General features: G+C 45.0%; 2 protein-coding genes across 9 annotated transcripts in view; both read left to right on the forward strand.

Moving 5' to 3' along the window:
* Nucleotides 1–12334, forward strand: part of Tmigd3 (transmembrane and immunoglobulin domain containing 3) — a 65774-nt gene that overhangs the window by 39457 nt on the left and 13983 nt on the right. The gene's annotated exons all lie outside the window — the stretch shown is intronic.
* Adora3 (adenosine A3 receptor) lies at nucleotides 5992–9681 on the forward strand. Its single transcript, XM_034500626.2, has 2 exons — nucleotides 5992–6733; nucleotides 8610–9681. The coding sequence occupies exons 1-2, from the start codon at nucleotides 6399–6401 to the stop codon at nucleotides 9214–9216; spliced, it is 942 nt and encodes a 313-aa protein (XP_034356517.1). The 5' UTR covers nucleotides 5992–6398; the 3' UTR covers nucleotides 9217–9681.

Genomic DNA, 12334 nt, shown 5'->3' on the forward strand with positions numbered 1-12334 from the left:
TCCACTACCAAGCAACCTCATGGGAGGAGCCAAAAACCAGAAAACTGGCACAAATACCCTGTTCTTAGTAGTTGGCCCAGCCCGTGAATCACCCACATCCATTCAGACACTGAAGAGTTTCTGCCCCTTGGCAGTTTGTGTTTGGTATTATTGATGTTGGCCTATTCTTGTATATTTCACTGGAAAGAGCTTAGGTTTGAAACTAAGATAATTTCAGCTCTGGAGAGTTAAGACTGTCATTTTGACAGGATTCTAGTTTCACCTAAAAGACAAACCTCCCCGCACATCTGTGAGAGAGTTTCTAGATTGGGTTAATCAAGATGGGGGGACTCCACTCTACCTGTAGGAGGCATAGATCTATGGGCTGGTGTCCCAGACTGAGTAAAATGGAAAAGAACACTGAACGGACCCTCATCATCCTCCCTTCTCCAGGTGTGGGTGAAATGTGACTCAGATTCTAGTCTTTTCCGATCGTAGTTGACAGGGTAGCAGGTATAAAAGGCCAAGCAAGGAGCTGGGCCATGTCACTTAGCATCCCCATCAGTGGCAGGGCTCACACACTCATGATAGAAGAACCTTGTAGAGTAAGAGGGGAAGGCATGTCATTGAAGTATTAGAGGTTGCTGGTTTCTTGCTGTATCAGGGAAAATGTAGGGTGGGTTGAGAAGAAGCAGGCCAAGGCAGAGCCCCACTATAAACACCTACGACCGGCAGTGCTCTATCTTGGGTTTGTTCCTGCACCTGCTAGTTAGTGTTTACATAAAGGTCACTGAAAGTGACATCAGGACCCACAGTTGACCTGTGTGGAATCACAGGCTGAGCCTCAGAGACTCTGAGTGTCCCTGACTTTAGTCAAAAAATACCAGGGTAGGTAATTGAAGGCCTGAGGCTTGAATGAGGAGGCCGGTTTATGAAGAGGCTAAAGGACATTTGGATAAGTCATGGGCTTTGAAAAGGTTAGGACAGTGACCAAAGGGCTCTGTGCCCACAGGAGGATGGGTTAGGGATTGGAGGGTATTGGGGGAAGGACCAACAATGCACAACCCAGTGAGACTTTCGTAGGGCAGACATCTCACAGCAGCAGACCCCTCCTGAGTCTGCCCCGTCCTTAAGTCAGGAGACCAGACTATGCTGGTCTCCATTATAGAACATGTTCTATACCATAACAGACTTAAGCAGATTCCTCCTCTGTTTGGTGAGAGACGTTCATGCTGCTTGCCAGTCTCTTTGAATCCAGAGGATCAGAATATTATGTGAGACTAGACTGGACTGACCATAGGCAGCTCTACCTACCTTCCTTGCTCCTGGCCTCTCTTGCAAGTCCGAGGTGGTTGGCTGAGGCTGGTTTTGAGCTCTCTTCATTTTCTTTCCTTAGTAGCAGCTTGTGTTTCAGAGGACGGTGGAAATGTGCTGCCATCTGGTGGCCATATCTGAACATAGTGCCTTAGCCAGACTTCAACTACTCAAGCGTTGGCTAGTTGAAAGACATACTCATATTTTGAGAGTCTATAATCTGGAAGAATGTTAGGGACAGCTGAATCCTTTAGACCAGTGGTTTTCAACCTTCCTAATAACCTTTAATACAATTTACTTTAATACAATACAAATGTTGTGGTGACCCCCCCAACCATAAATTTATTTTCATTTCTACTTCATAACTTTAATTTTGCTACTGTTGTAATAAATCATAATGTAAATATGTATGTTTTCCAGTGGTCTTAGGTGAACCCCGTGTAAAGGTCATTTGTAGTTAGCGATCCATAAGCTGAGAACTGCAGCACTAGACTTTCTCTTGGGCTTGGAGGCCTGGCTCACTTGGGTGTGGTCGAGACATGGTAGCTAAGGTCTGGGCACCTAGTCACGAGCAGTTCCCTTTCCTTGAGCAGGATTTCCTGTAGCCCTCAGCTTCGCCCTAAGAAGAGCCTGGGAACCAGATCAGTGAGCGTGGGAAGCCACCTGAAGGCTTAGCATCTTACCTGTAGTTTGACAGAGAGTGGGAAGGGAGCCTATGGAAGAGGGGGCAAGGAGAAGACACCCAGAAGATGACTCAGGACTGGTTCCCTCTGCAGCCCTGCTGTTCGCTGCCATATAGAAAGTTCTGTAAAAGTAAAAGGCTTTGGGGGAAGTGATAATGGTGTCAAGAGGAAGTGAGTAGACATGGTTCTATGCCAGTATGCCCACAGCTTTGTGTCAGCTCTGAGCAGCAATCTCCACCTTCCAGTTGCCCAACATCCTGTCTTGGCTATGACTTGGGCAATTCTAGGTTCTGGAGCCCCATCCCTGGTCTCCCACTAATATACTTTGCTGTCGAAGACTGGCAGTTGAGGTTTTCTAGGCTTTTCTGAGAAGCTACAAAAGAGCCAATGTGTGCCCTCCCTCCGGCCAGCCTTTTCAGAATGTTATGCAGCCAGTGGCTGAGCTATGCCGTGGTGCTCCAGGCCACTTTGTCAGACTGATAACTCCTCGGAGCTCATCCTTGTCTCCCTTGGAGAGATCAGACCCTCCTGGTAGAGCTGAAAATCATGATGGTCCTCCTTTCAGATGGAAAAAAGGGGGGGCAGGGAAGGCTGAGCTTACTTCAATTCACTATTAAAAACTTTCTTAAATAGACCTTTTCTTTTTCCCACCTATGCCTTATAAATGGTCTTCTGTGAGATCCAGAGTGTCACTAGTGGCCTGCTTATGTGGCCCTTTCTCTGATCCTCCCATCTCTTCCTATTTCAGAGCAGGCACTGAATCTATTTCATATGTATGCTTTGACAGTCTCGGTGGCCTAAACATCACATTTTATAATATTAATTTCTTCCTAATATAGATTACATAGTGACATCAAACAGAGGTGGCTTCATGTACTTGTGACAGCTTCGTATTGTAGCTGATTATTTATAAGGGCTACTGTTCAGAGAGCAGGCTCTGAAGCCAGCCGTATGGGTTTGAATGTCAGCTTGTCACTTCCTAACTGTGCTATCTTGGCCAATTTATTTAACCTTTGGGGCCTCCTCTTGCTTATCATTATCGAGCACTGTAGTTTTCTTCAGAAGACTTTAGGCGAGACCACAAATAATAAAAATGTTATTTTATTATAAAACTCCAGGACATTCTGGTGTCCTGGAGAGTACCTAGCAGATCCTAGTTGAGGGATTCTGTCACTGTGTACCCAGTGCTAGGTTTCTGTCACCTGGCTCTCTGAGAAGCATCTCTAGTCATTCACTGAGCAATCGTGTACTGCCATCTGCCAGGCAGCATGCTGTAAAAAATGAAAAGTTCTGGTTTGGTCTCAGAGAACTGCAGGCTTATAGGAAGGGTCTGGGTAGGAGGCTGTTAGGGTGACATGGTGGACCCACATGAAGGAGAGGTGGTGTCTTAGTTAGGGTTTTACCACTGTGAGCAGACATCATGACTAAGGCAAGTCTTATAAAGGACAACATTTAATTGGGGCTGGCTTACAAGTTCAGAGGTTCAGTCCATTATCATCAAGGCAGGAGCATGGCAGCATCCAGGCAGGCATGGTGCAGGAGGAGCTGAGAGTTCTACATCTTCATCTGAAGGCTGTTAGAAGAGTACTGGCTTCCAGGGAGTAAGGATGAGGGTCTTAAAGCCCACACCCACAGTGAGACACCTACTCCAACAGGACCACACCTTCTAATAGTGCCACTCCCTGGGCCGAGCATAAACAAACCATCACAGGTGCTGTAGGAAGTTTTCTTCAAGGTCCTGTTAGAGAACTGTCTTGAAGGGAGACTTTTTATTTTCTAGGTGGGCCAAAGAAGAGATCCTCCAGCTAGACCAAGTGAGTGTGTACAGGTGAGGAAGTGAAAGGGAATTACAGAGCCACGAATTGCTGGGAGCCATGGGCTTATGGCTTCTGTGAAAGAAGCAGATGGTTTGTACAGGCTCAAACCCCACTAATTATAATGAAACCCCTGGGAATTATATTGAAAACTATTATCAGGAGCCAGGACCCAGTAACAGAAGATATGAGAGAATGGATCCATGGGTACTATTGAGGGAACAAGTGTGTGAGGTCTATCCTAGCTTCTCTGCCCCCTTTCCTGGATTGCCTTTTAGATTTCAATCCCCAGTGAACAGATACTTAGCACAGCCATAAGACAAGCCAGTGAAGGACTGTGGAAACCTGTCTCTCACCCTTCAAACTCGCCCTTGAGGACTTGATGCTGTGTTCATTCAGAAAACACAAAAGAAAGGGCATTTCTCCTTTGAAGAAAAGAAGCTCCCAAGGCGTTGCAGAAGCCTCTGGGAATAACGTTGCTGGGTGGGAAAGGCTGGCTATGTTCCTCTGGAAGAGCGTCCACTGTTCTTAATAGCTGAGCCATCTCTCTAGCTCGTCTGCCTAGCTTTTCAATGTAACAAAACATAGACTGTCATCTTGTTTCTGTTGTTGTTAATGTAGAAGCTGCCCATTGCCTGACCAACAAGCCTTAAATAGAGACAAAAGCTTGATCTCCTGTCCTGCCACTCTGTGGCAAAGGATAGAGATTTTTATAGAAACTAACCAAGTAAGATTCTGATTGGTTTTGGGTAAGGAAGACTCTTCCTTGCCTCTTGGTAGAAATTGCTCTCTGTAACTTCTCCTCTGAAGAGAGAAAGAAAGCAATTACAGCAGAAGTAAGAGGAAGGACCACTGGGGAGGCTGATGAAATGTGAAACAAACAAACAAACAAAACAAACCCCACTTAAACACTAGGGCTGGAGAGATGGTTCAGTGGTTAAGTGTCCCTGCTGCTCTTGCAGACGGGGACCCGATGTCCTTCTCTGACCCCTATTAGCACCTTACACAAATGTGCATACACATGGACACCACACACATCAACACACACATACAAACATATGTATGTAAAAATTGTTTTCAGCTTTGTCCCTGATTGTCCTGAATTTTTTAGATAGATCTGGGTGCTCTTGAACTCACAAAGACCTGCCTGCCTCTGTCTCCTCAGTCCTGGGATAAAAGACACGCACCACAATTTTCTCTCTCTATCACAAGATCTTTGTGCTAAGCAGGCAGAGGGTGAAAATATTACATGGTTAGTGTTTCCATCTCTTTTACCCAGTCCTACCCACAGCTCATCTGGGCCCTTAATTGTTAGGAGCCAACTCCTAGCAGAAATCGGTTATAATCTTTGCAGCCATCTCGAGCCATGTACCCTGACTAGAGACTTGATTTCAACAGTCTACAACAGCTGAGCACACTCTGATACCATCTTGTTTATCCCACATACCTTGTTTTGCTGTTTAGTGCCCCCAGCTGCAAGGTGCACGTGGTAAAGTGTCTTCAGCTGTGTTCCCCTGCTTGTGCTTATAAATACCCAGGATTTCCTTGCAATAAACAAGACTAGAGACTTGACCACCCACCCTGTCTTGTCTCCATTCTTCGAGTCTCTTGCCCCTCTATCCCCACTCTCTCTCTTGCTAGACCCTGTTGTCTGATCCCCTCGGACCAGAGCACTTAGTCCCAAAGCGTGGGGCAGTGTGGACAGCAACACTTGATTTCTGATTTCTCCCCAGCATTTGTGTGTGTGTGTGTGTGTGTCCATTGTGAGTGGTACTCAGAGCCTTGTGTATGTAAGTCAGCCAATCATTCTACTTCTGAGATATATCTTTGGCTCCCCACACCCTGACTTGAAGTTTGGTTTGTTTATTTGTTTCTTCTTTCCTTTCTTTCTTTCTTTCTTTCTTGCTTGCTTGCTTGCTTGCTTGCTTCCTTTCTTTCTTTTTGAGACATGTTAAATTACTTAGGCTGGCCTTAACTCTGTAACCAAGACAGGCCTTAAACCTGTAATCCCCCTGTTTTAGCTGTCTATGTAGCTGAGAGTGTCAGCTTTCAGTAACAGACCCTGGCTCTAATCTCCTCTTTGAGCCGCCTCCATGTGACTCAGGCCAGCCTCCTATGCTCTTTCCATCTGTTTTTTTTTTTTTTTTTTTTTCTTCTTCTGAGGGTTCCTGGCCCTGTACTTCCTCTTGGACTATCTCACTTCTTGAAACACTCTAAAGAGGGGTGCTTATCTTGATGGAGCTTGAAAGTTCTCTGGGGCCCAGGGGACAGCAGAAGCCCTGACTCTGTTTGCCTGGGGAAGTAAGAACAGCGGCACTCTCAGATTTTTGGCTTCATAGAACTGTGTCCTCCAGATTATTGGGAAGGCACGGATACGTGGCTGAGGTTGATGGTCCTGTAAAGGGCCCTTTCTGAGAAGAGTCTCTAAGAGAGCATCGTACCAGAAGGAATGAGCAAGTTGTGAATTCTCTGGACTATTGCTACATTTTAACTTCTGGGCAGATGTCTGACAAGAGCTAGGTCCACTGGCCCATACACATCCTGCTGAAGAACCAACAGAAGGTTCCACCTGAAGCTTTTTTGAGACAGCATAAAAGCTAATAATACCATGGCGACTGACTTGTTGAACATCATCTATATCACCATGGAGGTTGCCATTGGGCTCTGTGCTGTAGTGGGCAACATGCTGGTCATCTGGGTGGTCAAGCTGAACCCCACTCTGAGGACCACCACGTTCTATTTCATTGTCTCCCTAGCACTAGCTGACATTGCTGTTGGGGTTCTGGTCATACCTTTGGCTATTGTTATCAGCCTGGAAGTCAAGATGCACTTCTATGCCTGCCTTTTCATGTCCTGTGTGCTTCTGATCTTCACCCATGCCTCCATCATGTCCTTGCTGGCCATTGCCGTAGACCGATACCTGCGGGTCAAGCTGACAGTCAGGTAACCTGGTTGAAGAAGGGGTGGGTCAGTAGTTAGAAGGCTGAAGAGTAGAGCTACCAAGTTTGGCCCCCAGATCCTTTCATGGAAATGAGCCAAAACTGACCCTTGATATTTTAAAAGGGCAGTGAATATCTTTGCACCACATGGTTTGTGAAGACATTAGGCATGAAGAGCTGAGATATGGGAATAGGAAATGGGGGCGCTCTGAGCCCTTCTCCATTGAATATGGGTGTCTGCTTTCTGGCCAGGGTAGCCAAAGATGATGAAAATGTGATGTATTTTTCAGTTTAAAAAAAAAAAAATCTGATCTCAAGTTTTCAAAGTGATAGCGACCCATTAGATAGAATATCCTGTTTTAGGAGAAGTGGAAGACAGGCATAAGAAGAGATAAACAGATGGGCGTGTGGCTTCACAGATGTAAGATCTTAATGCCACTTCTGTCTGAGCCTGTCCTAATGTTGAAAAGGGATTCTTAGATGTATATTTTTCTTTTAATGAAATGTAAAACTTTCCTGAGATAAAGATGTTGTTGTTTGCAAAATGGTAGTATCATTTTCTGTGCCCTGCAAAGAGGACAGTCCAATGAGAAATCACATTCCCTGGTTTCTTCTGGTTTCTCTTGGGGGAAGAACATAGCACAGAAACTACAAACAAGCTATACACAAGTCTGGGTTCCTCTCCCTGACCTTGTGATCTGACACTGGGCACATTATTTCTCGGCTTCAGTCTCTACCTCTCGGAGTGGTTCTGAGCATCTAAACCAGGCTCACCTCCACTCAATTGTAGTGCTGCCATTCTGGCTTCTGTACATCATCCAATGCTGTTTTACATCTTTTAAGATCTATAAAATGAAGATAATAATTTTACCTTTATAAAGTTAAGTATAAAGCCAATAAGTTTAAAGTTCTCAGAAAAACCCTGCCTAGAGCCTGTGTTTAGTAAACGGTAGCTATGCCACCACCATCAATAAAATAGAGATTGTTATGAAATATCTCTAGTTAGCTACGAGGTTTAGTTGAGATAAGCCTTAGTTCCATTCTTGTGTAGTCTGTTTTAGGCTATATAGGAAGGATTATTTTAGGCAGAAATGATGATTCCCCAGGATGAAACTATTAAGGGCTCTGAAACTCTTCAACATAAACTTCACAAAACTCTGATTGGTTAAGTCAAACACCAGAATAGATGCCCGGGTGGAAAGGGGCAGGGACAGATAGAAGTGTGGGGGTGTAGTACAGCTTGTGAGTCCTGTACAATAGCCAACCGAGACAACACAAAGCACAGTACACCAGAAGGCTTGGAGGAGATTCTCATCTGCTTGAAACTCCCAAGACTTAGAGTAACTCTTACACTGCAGGACAGGGAAGGGCTGGAGAGGTGGCTCAGTAGATAAAAGTGCCTGTTATTCTTGCTCAGGTTCCGTTCCCAGCGCCCAGCACCATCCTGCCCATAACTCTAGTTACAGGAGATCCAGATCCCCCTTCTTCTGACCTCCCTGGGCACCAGGCACACACATGGTACACAAACATACACGCAAACAAAACATTCATATGCATAAAATAAAATGCATAAATTTAAAAAAAAAATTCTTGGAGCCATGGTTGAGTGGAGGCATGTAGGTAACCTGATTCTTGGAAACATACTGCTGGTAATTCTCTATTGTTGTTGTTTTTTTTTTTTTAATGCTCCAGAGGAGTTTCTGGATCATTCTATTTTCATTTTGTCTTTGTATCTAGTGGAATTTAGTCAGAGTGACATTCCACCATGGGTGTTTCACCACAGCAGATTAGGGAATTGGGAGAGCTTACTTTGTCTTTCTCATTTTCTCCCAGGTAGTCATTTCTTGTTGTGAACTCACCATTTCCCCCCATTTAAACAGATATAGAACGGTTACCACTCAGAGAAGAATATGGCTATTCCTGGGCCTTTGCTGGCTAGTTTCCTTACTTGTGGGACTGACCCCCATGTTTGGCTGGAATAGAAAAGTGACCTCAGAACTCTCTCAAAATACCACCATTCTTTCCTGCCGCTTCCGTTCCGTGGTCAGTTTGGATTACATGGTCTTCTTCAGCTTTGTTACCTGGATCCTCATCCCCCTGGTTGTGATGTGTGTCATCTATCTGAACATCTTCCACATCATCCGAAACAAACTCAGTCAAAACCTGTCTGGCTTCAGAGAGACACGTGCATTTTACGGACGAGAGTTCAAGACAGCTAAGTCCCTGTTTCTGGTTCTCTTCTTGTTTGTGTTGTGCTGGCTGCCTTTGTCCATCAACAACTTTATTTCCTACTTTGATGTAGACATACCAGAAGTTGCAATGTGCCTGGGCATCCTGTTGTCTCATGCAAACTCCATGATGAACCCTATCGTCTATGCCTGCAAAATAAAAAAGTTCAAAGAAACCTACATTCTGATCCTGAGAGCTTGCAGGCTCTGTCAGAACTCAGATTCTTTGAACTCAAATATCGAACAGACTACTGAGTAGTTATGATGACAGATAAAGAGCCAGATCATCTGCCTTCACATTCAGCACCAGTTAAACACTATAAAGACTTATCAGACATTCTTGCTTCCTTCCACTGCAGTGGCATCATTGGGCTAGTTGCCACAGAGCTCCACTCCTCCCTCCACTCCTCCCTCCACTCCTCCTTTCTCCTTCTGCCTCAATTACTTTCTTGAGCTTCTCTAATTCAATTCTGTGGAAGCCTGACATGAAGGCAACACATTCCTGATTATCACGGACTCTGCTCTTCCTTCCCAGACTCAAGAAGCAATGGAATATTGAGGGAGTCTCGTCTTATCAAAGGAAGACTCTAGTGGGGCTGGATGTACAGAACCTGCTTTAAAAGATCCCTAGGGCATTGGAACAGAAGGAGTGAATTGAATTTAGAGCGGACTAAATCCACCTGTGTGGGTGCATATGAGCAAATAAAAGATGATGTCCAACTGACATGTAGCTCTTTGCTGGTATCGCTTGGGGTTTGCAAGCACAGTTGACGCCTCTTGGCATTCCTCCTGCTTGCTTCTGAAACACAGTCATTCCTGCTCCAAGGTACAGTTTCACCATTGTAGATGGCTGTCCTCTTGGGAGGGAATGGGGTGGTCTATTATACAAGGTTCTGATGTTCTTGAAATCCAAGACAACTGCAGGTTTAGGACAACTGGAAATTTATTTGTTGTTTGTTTTGTTTGTTTTTTGCTTTTGTTTGTCTGTTTGTTTGTTTTTGTTTTGAGATAGGGTTTCTCTGTGTAGCCCTGGCTGTCCTGGAATTTTCTGTATAGACCAGGCTAGCCTCAAACTCAAGCGATATGCCTGCCTCTGCCTCCCATGTACTGGGATTAAGGGCAGGCAACACCACCACCTGGCTACAGCTGGCGATCTTTAGGTGTGCTCTGTAAGTCTGGAACAGGACATTTGAGAAAGCTGACACTAACACATACACACATTTGTGGCTTCAGCTAGTATGGAGGAATGAAATAAGTTATCACAAGATTTTATACAGATACTCTGTATTTGTTACTTTTCTGTTGCTGTTAAATATATATATATATATATATATATATATATATATATATATATATATATATATATATATATATACCGGGCTGGAGAGATGGCTTAGCGGTTAAGAGCACTGACTACTCTTTCAGAGGTCCTGAGTTCGATTCCCAGCAACCCATGGTGGCTCACAACCATCTATAATGGGATCCGAAGCCCTCTTCTGGTGTGTCTAAAGACAGCAACAGTGTACTCATATGCATTAAATGAATAAATAAATCTTTTAAAAAATATATCATGACCAAGACAACTTGTAGAAGAACGAATTTATTTGGGCTTCTCGTTCTAGAGGGAATTAGAGGCCACGATGGTAGGGAGTGGGCATGGCGTCAAGAGTCAGGCATGGGAGCTGGAGCTGGAAGCTGAGTGATCACATCTCCACCAGAATCAGGAAGTAGAGAGTAAACAGAAAGCAGCAGCAAGGCTTCAACCTCTCAAAGTCTAACCTCATTCAGTGTTGCACACCCCTCAGCAAGGCTGCTTCCATCCACAAAGCTCAAAGCAGTGCCATCAACTGAGGACCAGCAGGGGTGGGGAGGGTGCATTTCTGATCCAAGCCACCACATACTCCTCAAGTAGCTCACATGTAGGCAAACAGATTGCTTAAAGGATACAGATGGAAAATGAAGGCAGGGAGGCCAGGCTTTTGCTGGGCTCCTCGTTACTTTGTGAACCCAGACGAGGAGTCAGTGCTTTTTAGTAAAGGCAATCTTTGAGTGCCTGCTAAAATTCCGTTATAGAATATGAGGCAAAAAGTCATTCTCATTTTCTGGGTTTGTGTGTGCACACATTCCTGGGTGAGAAGGTACACATGTAGGTGTGGTGGTGGTGGTGGGGTGTGCATGTGAATTTTGCATGTAGAAGTCAGAAGACAAACTCAGATATCCCTTCTCCCACCAAGGTGGGCATTGCCCACTTTGTTTATTTTGAAACAGATTCTCTTAACCGGCCTTGAGCTTAACAATTAGTCTAGGTGGCAAGGCCCAGATATCAGATATCTGGCTATCTCAGCATCCCCAGGGCTATGATTGTGATCGTAGGCCATAGTGTCCAGCTTTGTGTGTGTGTATGTGTGGGGGAGGGGAGAGAGGTTGCTATGGATTAAACTCTTTCCCTAGCCCTGTCAATTCTTTTCCAGCCACTGAGATTTTAAGTGCCCCTTGGCTCTGAAATTCTGTAAGTGGTTACTACAATTATTTTTATTTCAGTGTGAAGGTGCAGTCGATCATGGTGGGTAAGACATGATGGTGTGAGAGTGAGGCATCTGGTCACATTGTCTCTGTGATCTGGGAAACAAAAGTTAACCATTGGCCAAGTATGATGGACGGAACCTTTAATCTCAGTACTAGAGGGGCAGAGAACTCTGTGAGTCTAATGGTAGCCCTGTGTATGTTTTGAGTACTAGGCCAGCCTGGGATACACAGTGAGACCTTGTCACGAGGGGATGGGCGAATGAGAAAAATGAAAGAAGATTGATCATCATGGTGCACTTGAGGCTCAGTCACGTCACTGAGCCCTGCAGGGAGGGCCCACCCTTGCTTTTGCCTCTCTGGAACCGAAGCTACCCATGGACTCTCACTCCCGAGACACTGTCCCTGAAGTGATGACAAGAGGAATTAGGTGACTGGGCTCTGGCCTAGGGCAAGGCTTCAGACAAACTTCAGGAATAGCCAATTCCACTTTCAGGTTTCCACTTCTCTTTGCTTGATTGGAACCATTGTCTTGAGGTTCTCAGCAAATCAATACAGTGTCTCCCTTCTTTCTTATTCTGTCATCCGAGAAGAATCAAGAACTCAGGGCTTCCCCTTACAGAGTCTCTGATTTAGTTCAAAGGTAGCTCCAGGAAGAGGCCCTGGGCTTGCTCTGGGGTGTCACAACCTCTGCTCCGTTGGCCGGACAGTAAGGGGGAAGTGCTGTAGAGACTTAGTTTCTCGGTACTCTCCACACTGCACCTCTTGAGTTTTAATTTCAAGCTCCATTATTGTAGCAGAGCTCAGTCTCCCCCTTTTTAGGAGACTTGATCCAAAGTGATCACTTCTCTTCC

Source organism: Arvicanthis niloticus, chromosome 4 (genome assembly GCF_011762505.2).
Source record: "Arvicanthis niloticus isolate mArvNil1 chromosome 4, mArvNil1.pat.X, whole genome shotgun sequence".
Taxonomy (NCBI): Eukaryota; Metazoa; Chordata; class Mammalia; order Rodentia; family Muridae; genus Arvicanthis; species Arvicanthis niloticus.